Below are 14651 nucleotides of genomic sequence, written 5' to 3' on the forward strand. Positions count from 1 at the left end.
GAATGGAATTGTACAAACAAGTTATAGTAATGTCCTAAAGGACGTAATAATCGATATCGATTAGTAAAGACACTTTTTAGGAGGGGACAATCTTTTGTGGTCGATTCACCGACATACTAATAATTTAATTATTAATTATAATAGTGACACACTTTTACACATATTTGTTCATATTATTAATAAATATTATGAAATTTTAATACTAGTTCCAAGTTTTCACTTCTATCGGCAGTAGACACTAGTTGACGATTTTGACGCAGGCGCCATTCATGGTCATGTATGTGGCTACAATCTGAAAAATAAGATTCAAACTTTAAGAAAACTTATTATTTTTTTGAAAAGAAGTGGTCTTTTTCTTTGTCAAAAATCTTCATTGGCCAAAGTTTTAAAAGTTTTGGCTTTTCATATAAAAAATCAGATAATAGTAAAATATTAACGAACGCACTGATTTGTTGTTGATTGTATTGGAATGATGCTACTTTTTAAAAAAGGCAAAAATATTGTGCCTCAACGATAACCACACCGTAACCCAATCCTGGACTGAAGACACTGCTACTTCCACCTCGACAGTACCGATTGGAAAAGGCGAACGCCAACGTGACACGCTACCTGCGTGTCACGTGGCGTGACGTGGCAGCAAATATTATAAACAAGACGCACTAGTGGCATTTAATCTAAGAAAACTGGCGATTATCACGAAGATATGAATACCCCTCCGTATGAAGAGGTTCAAGAACATGCTTCTACTATCGTTGTAAGAACCATCAATGATTTTTATTGATAACGCACCATACCACTCTCACCAAATGACAACGCAAGCCAATAAAAAACATAAAATTATTAATGGGCTACGTGAAGATTGAGAAAATGTGTACGGTGCCAGTTAAGAATAAAATTGTTTAAAATATTGGAAACCAAAAATAAAGCAAAATGGTATGTGATCGATGAAATGGCAGCAGAATATGGTCATATCGTGGTTAGGATACCTCCATATCACTGCCAATATAACGCCTTAGAACTTAAATGGGCACAAGTGGAAGATCATGCAGTAAGAAACATTACAAGGCCCCCATTCACAGCGAATAAAATTTTGCAATCACTCATAAACTCTTGCACCCCCGTGACGGCTGAGAACTGGGCAAGTGTGGTGAAGACAACTAAGAGAGTTATAATGTCTGATCGGGACTGCATCCCCTCATCGAACGATTGCAATCAATGATTAATATTTAAGTGAGTTTTTGGAATATAAAATTGTCACTGTGCAACCTTAATCAATTTCCGTAAGATGTCTTGGTGCAAACTACCGGCATGGATTATGTTATGAGTATCAATTAGAGTAAGTTTCAGCGATCAAAAATGCATAGGTAGCCCGTACACAGTCAATTTAGATCACAATCACCACGCTTTGATCGTGATCTTGGATCTCGTCAAAACATCACACAGTCAATTTTGATTTCTTCAGTCCGTGTATTGCAACGTGTGTATGTACTGCCGCGTCGTCATGGATTTACGTAAAGTTAAAACGACATATTAATGTTGAAGAAAAGAATTCGTAAAAGATGCTGGGTAATACAGTGCTTACTCAAAATAGAATTGTACAATCATTTAAATCTACTAAATTATATCCAACTAACTACTGAAGTTGACGATTATAAAAACTACTTCAGAATGCGGGAAAAATGAATGACTTGACCCTTTGGCTTCTTGGTATTAAATAAAAAACTTAGCGTAGAGTTTTTGCTTTTGGTGTGTAAGCTGGGAAGTCCATACCTCAGTTAACTGTTCTAACAGGATGAAAAAATCTTATTTCAAATGTGGAAGCGGAGGTGAATTTGCCAGTTCGATCGGAGGCAATTAGGAACGCGTATTATTGTCATCCATTTTCAAAGAGCGCTCAGTGTGGACTAACGTCATCTTGCACTTACACGTTCAATCTGGATAACGATCCACAATCAGAAATATAATCAAGATTTCAAAGTATCTAGATATTTCTGATTGATCAGCAGCATCCATCCGTCAATATGCTTCGTACACTATCAATCTGTATCAATCAATTCCGATCAAAATAACGACACATATTATAAATATCTTCATGATAAGTTTGTTCACTTAGTGATGTGAGGTAGTTTTTGACGTTCAATAAGTGATTTTGAATAAAAATATTTGAATTTGAATTTGATGTAAATATATTTTAATCACTACTGATTTAAAATACTACTGAGGCATACCAGCAATAAATTTAATAGGAGCAGTACAAAAATGAAGAAGCCAATGCGCATTTTTATTATGTACATAGTATAAATGCGCATTAAGAACGTAAGGCTGTGAAATTAATCGCATATAGGTTGGAAATTACTGAATACTTGATGGTCAAGTCAAGCCGATTGGCTTGATTATTCGCCTTTGTGTAGAATGTGAAGTCTCTCAGTTTCTTCTACAGCATATTATATTCATGGGGAGCGCTCAGAGCAGTTGTTCAGATTAATATTTAACACACAATTATCCAGCGAAATTTCACCCGCATCACGTTGATGTCTGGCATTCCACTACCACGCGTTTTACTTGAAACTTTTTACCATGCACAGCAACTCTGTGGCCTTATCTGCCGTCTGTTTTTTTAGTTATGTAAGGAATCTATGTTATGTATTTTTTAATGAATTATGGTTTGGGCTGTGGCTTCATTGCTAAGCTCTAAATAAATGAAAAAAAAATTGACAATTGACATATTTATTTCTTCACAATAACAAATAACAATCATCATCAGAAATTAATCCAAAGAGTTGCCAAAGAGCATCAATCTTCATTCTTCAGAAATCAGAGTTCATAACCTCGAACCTTCATATTTAAAAGTTTTTAAATTATAATACATGAATTATGGTTCTAAATTAATATATCGTTAGTACCTACTCTTTTAAATCATTGTTCCGATTTCTTTCGTTCGCCATTCCAGTAATAAAAGTAAACAATAGCCATAGTCAAATAATATTTAATAAGATTGTAATACTAAAATATTATGATATAATATATATTATAAAGTGTACCTACTTTAAAAAAGGATGGCTACCTGTAGTGAACAGTTTATTAAAGATGAGCTCAATGTTAAAATTGAGAATACAGAACAGGAACTATCAGGTACTAAATTCTTCGAAATATATGTATTTTTTTTTCTTGGATACATCAGTATCTTGATTATTATCTTTATTTGTATCTTTTTTATTTTAATAAGAACAATTGACCGTAAAAAATTATTGTATTAATCATAGCATCCCAAAACATTATATTTTGTGATTATGTTTTTATAAATACCAAGTAAATATATCACACTATCAGGAAAAAGAACTGAGAATCCTTTATATTTTGTGTGATTGAAATATATGAATATTATGACTTATAATATAAATAATTGTATTATGTTAAAAAACAACATTATAAAACTATTATTATCAGCAAAAAATAAAATTATTTATGGAATCCTACTGCCACACAAATTTTTATATTATTATATAGAATCCTGATGTGAAAAATATGGATGAGACAATCAAAAAAATATGATAACTACAGTAATAACTAACAGCTTCAAAAAATTAATTAACTAAGAAACAGTATTGAATATTCTTATAATTTATATAATCTATTTTGGAAAACAATTGGGTGTGCAATGTGCATTAGAAATTTACATCCGAATTCAGGGTTGGTTAACACACCTCGGACATACATGGCTTATGGATAAAAAAAACGGAGCTCGCTGAACAGTTTTCTACATGAACTGTAATTCAGGCATAGACCTCCAGAAACACGGGAAGACCTGTGTGTAGGCTTTGCTTTATTGGATAGGAAGTAATCGCAATGGTAAAGGACAACAGAGTTACCACAAGCAGCTTCCTACAGTGCCAGCGGATCACTTGTATACTGCTCAACGATTCTGTGAGGTGCAAAGATTTTGCAATTTGCCGCTTATTTTATTATGAGTGCAATCATTTATTTTGTCTTCAGAACTTTGCAGCTCAGATTCTTAGAGCCGCAACCCAGGTTATATACCCATTGTTTGCGGTCAGCTGCTGCTTATCACATTCATTACACCAGGGCTATGATCTCGATGTATTGTATGCCTTTAATTTTTCAAATTTTTCAGGAAAACATCAAAGTGTTTTGGACACACATCTAATTAACGTAACTAATAACAACAAACAAGACGAACTGTCTCTTAAAGAAGAGTGTAAAGAGGAATTACATGAGGCGGAGCAAGAGTTGTCAGGTAATTATAACATTATAGTATTTTTTTATATGGGGTATGTGATCACCACCTCCCACACTTATCTTCTAACATCCGAGGAATTGTCCCCGTGTTAAATGCGGTAGGAGACACACAATGAAGTCTCTACGCAACACCTAGTGATTCAGCCGTTCAAAGAGCACTGGGTCCCTGATAATTCGAGCTGCTCTGCGTTACAGGCGGTCAAATGGATCGAGCTGATACTGGGGTGCGCCAGACCAGAGATGACAGCAAAACTCCATGTGTGGCCGGACCTGAGCTTAGTAGAGCGCTGGAATGCGGGCTCTAGCCCAGCACTACTTCAAGCCGGCAATTAATAGATTAATGACACTCAGCTTCTCCGAAGCCAATTTGGTTTTGCCCTCCAGATCGCCACGAAATTGGCAATCGCTCGAGAATTATATGCTCTTAGACTATAAAAATGTATTGTGAAAGCAAAGTATCTAATTTATTCTGTATCTTTATGAAAGCTGTATCTTATGACATTTTTTATTATCATAACCTTTATGAATTAAATTTTGCCATAGTGAAATATTAACACTCTTGTAATCGGTGTTTAAATCCCTTTTTTGAATGAATTGCTTTGTGCATATCATATAGGCAATTAGGCAGTGCATACCTCGTGCCAGTGCCAGTGCACTAGAGATGAAAGCATTGGTTTAGATACATATTCCAGAATCTCTAGTCAACTGCTTTGTAAAATTTATCAATGAATAGGATAATAGCTCATCGGAGAGTCGAGGGCAGAGGATAATAACTTTCTAAAAGGCTGGTCAGGAGAATGTGGGTAGCGGTAATCACTTCACTTCAGGTGATCTTTACTCATGTTTGTCCTACTTTTTCATACAAATAAGATCCAAAATAATGGCTTCAATAATTACCCGGTAAGTCATGCTCCTCCACATCTATCTCCTCTTTACACTCCTGCTTAATGTTTGGTCCGTCTTGTATACTGTCTTCATTCAGCCGTAACTCCACTTTAAAAAAATGCTCTGGCAGATTAAAAATGTTTGTAAAGTTAATAACATAGATAGAGTTTAATGAACTTTATTTCTCAATAAGACAGTCGTCACTTATATGAGAACATAAAATCAGTGAATGAAAGGCGAATTTGCTCATTGCTGCATTCCGGTTTTAAAGCGGTGGTCCAAGTTAAACGATATGTAGTTTTGTTATTATTAAGTAACTTAATAAGATGTTTTTATTCATTGGTTTGCATATGATATAGCAGCCTTTTTTTAAAGATGTTGAGCGCAGTCGCTTCCCTAACAGTTTTCGGAAGCTTATTGTAAAGCTGTGATCCTCCAATTATTTTTACCATAGTTGGTTCTAATACTAAGTAATACAAATCGTGCGAAAAGAGAAGAATGGCTCTAACGATAACTCTAAATCTAGCAAGATGGAAAAGGAAAGCGAAATTATTGTTACTGTAAACGATTTTGACTGACAAGTTGTAACCGCTACGAATTAGTTGCTTAGTATTCAAATCACTTTACCAAAGCCTACAAGAGTCTTGGTTTATATTTAGTAAATACGATTGTATTCAACAATGGGTAATTGCAGCGGCGTGCATTGGTTTTCGAGTAAGGTAGGCACTGTGGATCCAACCAGTCGTAGTTGAGCTTTGGAATATGAAAAAATAAAATAACAGAACCAAATTAAACTAAATTAACTTTTAACACGAGGTATGCACTGCCTAATTGCCTATATGATATGCACAAAGCAATTCATTCAAAAAAGGGATTTAAACACCGATTACAAGAGTGTTAATATTTCACTATGGCAAAATTTAATTCATAAAGGTTATGATAATAAAAAATGTCATAAGATACAGTTTTCATAAAGATACAGAATAAATTAGATACTTTGGAACGAATAGAACATAGTTAAAATTAAAGCTCTTGAAATGGCAGCAATATGTGATGAATCATCAGGGGCTACATTATGTAGTCCCTGAACTTATGAAACGAAGCAAAACTGTATCATGCAAATTATAGGCGAATTTCAGTGACGACTGTTTTTAAAAACGAAGGTGTAAGGATCATTGACTTTTTTGTAATTTGTCAAAAGCATCATTCACCATGACATACATATATACTCTTAAAACTTAAGCATAACGGAGTAAAAAATACAATTTGAAATCTATTGAAATAATATTTCGAGATAAACTTTCAGGTTATTCACTTAAAAGGCAAAGCGATCTTCGGGTAAACCTGTAGCAAGAGGTATACCACAAGGTTCTGTTTTCGGTCATTTTTGTTTCTTATTTATGAACGACCTACCTTTTGTGGGAGACAAAAGCTATGAGATTGTATAGTTTGCTCGCTATACTTTCCTTATTGATGAGAAGGTGCAGAATGCACTCTCAAAGTAGAATGTTGTTTCTAGACGAAAAATCTCCTTATAAACAATAAAAAGCAAACTTTTTCGGTTTTAAACACCAAACACAGCAGAGGTGCAAACCAACGTTACCCTTTTAAGTAGCGACGAGGAGTTGGAACTTGGACACTTTAGACTTCTTATGCTAGATAGTTCCGATGGGGCTTAGGGGCTGGGACACATTCCCCAGCAAGCACATAAACTTACTTCTGCTGCCGTTAAAAAAAATTAAGAGTATACTAATGTTTTTAGAGCTAGATTAGTGTACTTCAGTTATTATCATAGCATCATGACGTACTGTGTTTTGATATAGGGTGATGCTGCTGATATTCATAATATAGTTTTGAGTTTTGACGTAGCAGATCCGAGGTGTTCGTGGTATATATTATCTTGGATATAGAAATCTCTTAGAGAAAACAATTAAGATAAATACTATGTCTGTTAATTCTCAGTATATGAAAATTAAATATATTTCCGAAAAAATCGGCACCCTTTTGCTATACGTAGTGATATTCATAAACATTATTCAAGAAATGAGCTATCGCCGAATACTAATTATGGTACGCTTAAGTTTAAGAGCAATATACTTTTGTAATAAAGTCCCCTATGTTCAGTCATTGTTTCTAATTTAATTAGATTTTTTTTATAAAATCTATATGCAGTGTATCTTGTTACTCAACTGCACAATATCTAAACGGTAACACAGTCGACAGGCAGCAAAAGAGAGCATACAAGAATACTTGGTCAATTTATTGCGCTGTTTCATCTCCCTCAGAGCAATATTTATTTCTGATACAGTGATAGTGATCATGACGACATCAAATAGTTTTGTTAAAGAATCGTTTTAGAGAAAACTACATACTTTTATGACTTTTAATCAAATCACAGTTTTTTTGACATTTTGATGAAAGGTATTGTGTTTATTATAGGCATAAGGCGTATAGAAAGTGGTGTTTGCAGAATCATAGGATACATGTCACACTAGTGATAATGATCTAATATCTTCAATTATTGATTGGTAATTGAAATTCTCAGGTTTCTCCGCAGACTGTCAGATAGAAGCGACAGCAGATGAACAGTTAGATGATAATGTATCAGTCAACCAGCTCTGTAGTGAACAGCTCAGGGACAGCTTAGTGGAATTGGAGAGTAATGGTAAGATGATAGTGTGTTTAGATTTTGTTAGGGCTACTGCATATACATAGATCAACGGTAAAGAAAGCCAGTGGCTGTTTCGTTCACTAGCTGTCTTTTGTTGTATGTGTACCCAGAATATTGTTATGTATATATATAAATATATGTGGAGGTTGGTTGTAGGTTGGTTATGAACCTCCTCATTTTTGAGGTTATCCTTTGTCCATCCGATCACAAAAAAAGGTGACAACTCGGACCCGGCTAACAACAGGCCCATTGCTTTTACCTCCCTGCTCTGCAAAATCATAGAAAGCATAATTAATCGACAGCTCTTGATATACCTAGAGGGTTACCAGTTGATCAACAGTCGACAGTACCTTACCTTATTTGCAACAGGTAAGCGTAGAAATTATAGTCTTTCAGACTTGAGAGAACGTATAGCGTTCACGATGTGATTCTAGTCTTGCCTCCCGTTATTGACTGCTTTCCTGCGACCAAGAAGCAACCTTGCGGACGCACTGTGAGCTCAAGCGGGGCTCTCTTTCAGTAAAGTTTCTGAGCCTCGAGAGAACGTATGGCTTTCATGATCAGCTGTTAGCCGTGCTCCCCGTTCTTGACTGCTTTCCTGCGACTAAGAAGCAACCTTGCGGACGCGCTGTGAGATTTTTGCGAGAAGGATTTTTCCGTAGCGCGAGCCTGCATTCTCCAGATACAGCAAGTCTCGCCTCACGATCTTAAATTAAGGATCGAAAGATATATTCCAAGATCCTAATCATCCCTAATTTTTTTGCTTCTCTTGAATACTAAGATTTGATCTTTTTCTAAGAATTGTGAACAAACAAACCGTTATTGAATTCAAATCTCTGATCCTATTTAATTTATAAATTTAATAATACTCATTGTTTGTCCAGCAAACTAACATGGCAAATTTTACTAAATTAAGTGCATTTGTTGTTGTGAACTAAGCTATATAAGTTACTATAGTTTTTTAGCTAACCCACGCGAACTTTTTACTTTTCCGGGATCAAAAGTATCTAAGATGTTGACTGGGGATATAAGTTACACCATGCAAAATTTCATTTAAACCGGACCAACACTTTCAGAGATTACCCGTATAAAACAGAGAAACAGATAAATTTAAAACCCCCTGACTCCGTTTTCACCATTTTACAGACATTCGACCTCTACAATTTTATTATAAGTACTATAGATTAGTTGACGGCACAATTTTAAACAATTTGACATTATCGTTTTTATTTTTTATAATTGATATGTTACAAATATTTTATTCTGCATTACAGTTAAAACAAAAACAGTGAGAAAAAAGGAAGAAAGGAATAAAATGGTACATGGCGATAAAATCAACAGTAAAGATATTAATATAAAATGTATAAAACGAAATATTATTAAAGATCAAAAACGACAAAGTAAGTTGCTTAAAACAATAGTTCCGCGCAGAAGTTGCATTCAAGAAGACAACTCCGAACTTTCTGAAAACAATAACGAGAAAAATACAAATACAGAATTTAAAAGTTGTGATAAGTTTTCTGAACTGCACAATATCCAGGCCAACACAAATAACAAAGACATTCGAGACCAGTCGTTGATCGTCGATGATTTACAAACTGGTAAAAAATTGTATTCATGTGAGATATGTGGTAAAAGTTTCAATGTTAACAGTAATTTGAAGAGACATACATACATACATAAAAGTGAAAAGCCATATTCGTGTAATATTTGTGGTAAGAGTTTTAATGATTTATATACTTTGAAAAATCATGACATAATACATACAGAGGAAAAGTCGTATTCGTGTACTGTGTGTGGTAAGAATTTCCATCAATCTATTGCATTGAAGAGACATAATACAATACACACAAGGGAAAAGGCCTGTATATGTAAAGTTTGTGGTAAAATATGCAATAGTTCTGATAAATTGAAAGTTCACAATAGAATACATACTGGTGAAAAACCATATGCATGTTATGTATGTGGTAGGAGTTTCAGTAGTTCTGGCAATTTGCAAAGACATCATAAAGTTCATACCGGTGAAAAGCCATATTCGTGTTCTGTGTGTGGTAATCATTTTAATGATCTATCTATTTTAAAGAAACATAATAGAATACATACTGGTGAAAAACCGTACACGTGTTCTGTGTGTGGCAAGAGTTTCCGTCAATCTTGTAATTTAAAAAAACATAATACAATACATACAGGTGAAAAAAAACATAAATGTAATTTGTGTGGTAGGAGCTTCAATAATTCTTATAATTTAAATTTACATAGTAGAACACATACTGGCGAAAAGCCGTGTTCATGTAACATTTGTGGTAAAAGTTTCAATCATTCTGGCAATTTGAAAAGACATATAACCATACATACCGAGGAAAAATCATATACATGTAATTTATGTGATACAAGTTTCAATAGTTCTGATAAATTAAATGTACATATTAGGATACATACTGGTGAAAAGCCGTTTTCATGTAGTGTATGCGGAAAGAGTTTCAATCGATTTGCTGATTTGAAAAGACATAATTTTATCCATACTGGTGAAAAACTATATTCATGTAATATTTGTAGTAAGAGTTTCAATCATTCTGGCAATTTGAAAAGACATATAACCATACATACTGAGGAAAAATCATATGCATGTAATTTATGTGGTAAGAGTTTTCATAGTCCTGGTAATTTGAATGAACATGCAAGAATACATACTGGTGAAAAGCCATTTACATGTAATATATGTGGCAAGACTTTCAGTCAATCGAGTAATTTGAAGAGACATCATACACTACATTCTAGTTAAAATCTCTATTTATGCAATGAAGCTCAATGGCATGAAGTTTCTTAAATTATTGTGTTTTTTAAAAGACACATAAGGTCAGAAATAAAATCGAAATGTGTGGTGGGACACATAGTAGAAGTGAAACTCCAACGGACAAAGTTTTAAAAATAGTCCTGCATAGTTTAGTATGATATACGTTATATCATAGTAATGGTAATTAGGAATAAAATTTTGAACTTGAATTGGGATAGCGCTTTAAATAATTTTTATCTACACCCATGATTTAAATCCTCTATTAAAGATTCTGAAACAGTTAGCTTATTACCAACATTAAAACACCCAATGTCGTAATAACCATTACACCATCCAAACGAGTGTTGTAATGTTCTACTGAATTTCATAACAACACTCCTTGGTTTTTTTTATCGATCCCTTCATGCGCAAAGAGTTTCAACAAACAGCCACATTCTTATTGCTCGATGCGTGATATTTGTATGAATTTCAAAAAAAGAACATTTTCGGTTACGCGCTTTCCACACTACCAGAACGTGGCACGCAGTAAAAAAAAGTAGGTTATTCGAATACCCGCCATTTTTCTTGAAAAAATGAGGGATTCAAGTTTTGACAGCACACGGCCGGATATTTTAAACGCCGTAAAAGAACATAATATTTAAGTGAATTTTAATAATTGCACTATACAAAATGTTAATTACTAATAAAATAAATAATTATTTCATTTGGATGATATTAGGTTACTACTAGGACTGGCTGTTTTATCTAGCAGTAAGCTAACTGATTCAGAATCTTTTTGAGGATTCATATTCTGGGTGTAGATAAAGTCTTGTATGTAACTGTTGATAATTAGGTATTAAAACACTCATGTGATACTATTACCACACTCGGCTTAGCCTCATGTGATAATTCATTCGTGTTTTAATACCCCTTATTACACAACAGTTGCATAAATTACATTTTTCTCTCTGCCTAATTGTACTCATTAATTTCAGTGGGTTTCTTGTTGACTGTTATGATATTGAATATAATTTGGGGATATACATTTTAGTGACTATTGAATATAATTGTTATAGTAATAAGTGTAACAAAGTGTAAAAAAAATGTGTAAAAAATGTCAATATACGTTCCGTGTTCTATTATTCATGCAATTTCCCTTTGTCATGGAAGAGGAGTACGAACGACCGTTTGGGTCACTTTGATGATCATCACCTCCACTAAAGCTCTCTTACGACGCCAGAGGAGTCACGCGAGAGCTGCTAGCCTCTTACGAAGATGTACATAATAATGTTTCTTGGTGCCCATTTTGTGTCGCCATGGAAACACCGTGCAAGTAATATATAATGGTTGTGAGCAATCTTTTCAATGCCTAGCGCTAGCAGCCTTTCCATTAAAATTCTATGGTGACCACATCACTAAATACTGCATCAATTCAAGATCTGTTAAACCCTTTCCTACACCTACGCAGTGTTCACAACCTGAGGTCAGGCAGCTATCATACGGGTGGTAAAATTATTGTATATTTGCGTAGATCATTAGTGATCATAGTGGGATCATTCATAAAATTCACCTGTATGCTGGCTCTGGGGATCAATCGGTAGGTGGCAGAAACCACGTTAATAAAGTAGTTTTGTTACTTTTGGAAAAATATATAAATAAGGGTCATTCGATATATATAGACAACTTTTATACCAGTGTGGGGTTAGCAGAGGAATTATTAAAAAAAAACTTATATAACAGGAACTCTTCGGGCAAAACGTGCTGACAATCCTCGTTTAGGGCATGATAAATTGAAAGCCGGGGAATCTTGCATAATGCACAATAAAACAAAATTGTTGTTACCAAATGGTTGGACAAACGAGAAGTCTTGTTTTTGAGCACCGAACGTGATAGCAATTATAAAATAACTACTAGTCGCCGCATACGCAGTGTAAAATATAAGCCTACGGTGCAAATAGAATACAATAAATATATGAGAGCTATTGACAGACACGACCAAGTTGGTTAGTCTAAGTTATTATTCGTGCGCACACAAAACCCGCGCAGGTATAAAAAAGTAATCATACAAATAATCCAAATATGTTTGGTGAACGCTTTCTTGTTATATAAAACAAAATCAAATATAGACCTTTATAATTTTAGAAACAATATATTAGAAAATTTGTTGCAACTACCAAACGTCCCAGGACCTTCTCAACCTCCAAATGAAAAAACACACTTGCCAACACAACTCCCAAAGCATGGCGGAAGGATTAGTAGAAAACGATGTAGAGTATGCTACAAGAATACAAAGAAAAACAATCAAGTTATTTTTGGGTGTCCTGATTGTCCAGGATTCCCAGGATTGTGCATTACCCGGTGTTTTCGGGAATATCATAAATATTAAATTAAATTTTAATTTTTAGTATACTTTTAATATAGTTTTGTGTTTTGGGGACAGTGACGTGTGTCATTAATTAATATAGTCACAATGATTACTGTTTTATTATTAAATCAGTCTTTTACCCATTTACCTCAGTAATTAAAACATTTATTTGATTGTTATAATAATTAAGTAACACTTAAGCCAAGTATGTAACTAAAATATTTTTAAACAATAAACCGTCTTTCATTTTACTCTTACCCCCTTATTCATAATGGTCCGCTAACTTTAAACAGCCGCTAAGGAGTGTTTTTTCTCATTCTGACTTAAGTCAATAGAAGAAGACAGAGTGAGAATTAGCAATGCTTTAAGTTAGCTAGCTAGCTAGACTATTATGAATAAGGGGGTTAGCCTCCTCCTCTCCTCTTGAAACATAATGTGGCAGGGTAGAGCTGATGTCTATCCTGCAACATTATTCTTACATAGATAAATTATTGATTTAGAGTTTCTATAATTTTTTGTATAATTACATCTTTGATTTATGTAAAAGCGTAGCAATTCGTTGTGTATCAATTGTCCAAAATATTTGCAACCATGCAGGTCCACAACCGACGGAACCCGCTCTTCTACTTTTTGGGTGTTTTCTGTATTTGTAAAATTATCTTTCTTTGATTTTTCTGTGCATGTTGCGCAATCCTGAGTTGTTTTTCTTATAATTCCGCTATATTTATTTCCTTCGGGTTCCGTTTAGTTTGTAAATTTTCATAAATCTCGTCGTCGTCGCATTGAGTTTCTGATTCGATAATATATTTCATTTTTTTTCTGGGTGACACTAAAAAGAAATATCGAAATTTTTAAAATTTACACATTTACAAAAAAATCATATTATGAAACGTGGCAATAATCAAAACGAATTACATTGAACAGCGATTCAAATTTCAAGCATAATAAGTACTCTGTGGACGATATCGATATCAATCGCTGATTGGCAAACAGTAACAACAACCAATGAAATGCTTGCGCCATGAAGCAGCAGCACTAGGCAGCTGCATATTGTGTTCCTGATATAGTCATAAGAAAGAAATGAGCCAATAGATGGCTGATGCTGACTGCAGAAACACCTGTAATTGCTATTAACTATAGTCGGCTAAAACTGAACCTAGCAAAAGGCGGCAAATTAAAAAAATATGGTATTTACCAACTAAAGTAGGAACAAAACATTTTGATACAGTTCCTTATGGCTGTTTCCATTTGAGCTGTTGTTTTGTCTAGATATATTGTTTGTTTTCTTGGTCGCCACTGTCGTCTAGATTAACTGAAATACAATATAATATTATAATTAACGCCATTTGCGTTACATTAACAATACACAGAAACAATACTGTGCAAATAGTAGGTGAACTATGTGAAACACAAGAAACAATTACTATCTTAAATCAAGTATTAAATTCATTCACTATCCGCGAGTAAAAAACAAAATACGCGTATTGATGAGCGCATCCTTCAGTAGAATGTGCCGTGAAATGTGCGCGCCCGCTTGCCACCCGGATAAGTTCAAACACGTCGAACGTTTGTTTAATGCGCCGTTCATATGTGCCATAAATCATAATGGCACTAGGCACTATCACCGGTAAAATTTTGGAGCAGCTGTTACAACCCGATCTGCTGAAGAATATTGTGATTGACGCGCAATTTGGTTTCCG

At 34.3% G+C, this 14651-nt stretch overlaps 3 protein-coding genes across 3 annotated transcripts in view; 1 reads left to right on the forward strand and 2 right to left on the reverse strand.

Moving 5' to 3' along the window:
* LOC126974656 (putative fatty acyl-CoA reductase CG5065) overlaps positions 1–14651 on the reverse strand; it is a 467988-nt gene that overhangs the window by 291776 nt on the left and 161561 nt on the right. The window lies entirely within an intron of this gene.
* Positions 1–14651, reverse strand: part of LOC126974617 (putative fatty acyl-CoA reductase CG5065) — a 252713-nt gene that overhangs the window by 47341 nt on the left and 190721 nt on the right. The gene's annotated exons all lie outside the window — the stretch shown is intronic.
* On the forward strand, positions 2783–11728 carry LOC126974654 (gastrula zinc finger protein XlCGF57.1-like). The gene is made up of 4 exons (XM_050822195.1): positions 2783–3132; positions 4133–4255; positions 7688–7807; positions 9088–11728. Exons 1-4 carry the CDS (start codon positions 3057–3059, stop codon positions 10593–10595), a joined length of 1827 nt encoding a protein of 608 aa, XP_050678152.1. The 5' UTR covers positions 2783–3056; the 3' UTR covers positions 10596–11728.

This window comes from Leptidea sinapis, chromosome 33, assembly GCF_905404315.1.
Source record: "Leptidea sinapis chromosome 33, ilLepSina1.1, whole genome shotgun sequence".
NCBI lineage: Eukaryota > Metazoa > Arthropoda > Insecta > Lepidoptera > Pieridae > Leptidea > Leptidea sinapis.

What these genes read in the sequence shown, in the direction of transcription:
- LOC126974654 (XM_050822195.1), top strand. Translation starts at nt 3,057, where the DNA reads ATGGCTACCTGTAGTGAACAGTTTATTAAAGATGAGCTCAATGTTAAA. An exon ending in GGCGGAGCAAGAGTTGTCAG is followed by an intron (nt 4,256 to 7,687) that starts GTAATTATAACA and finishes TGAAATTCTCAG; the next exon opens with GTTTCTCCGCAGACTGTCAG. An exon ending in AGTGGAATTGGAGAGTAATG is followed by an intron (nt 7,808 to 9,087) that starts GTAAGATGATAG and finishes TCTGCATTACAG; the next exon opens with TTAAAACAAAAACAGTGAGA.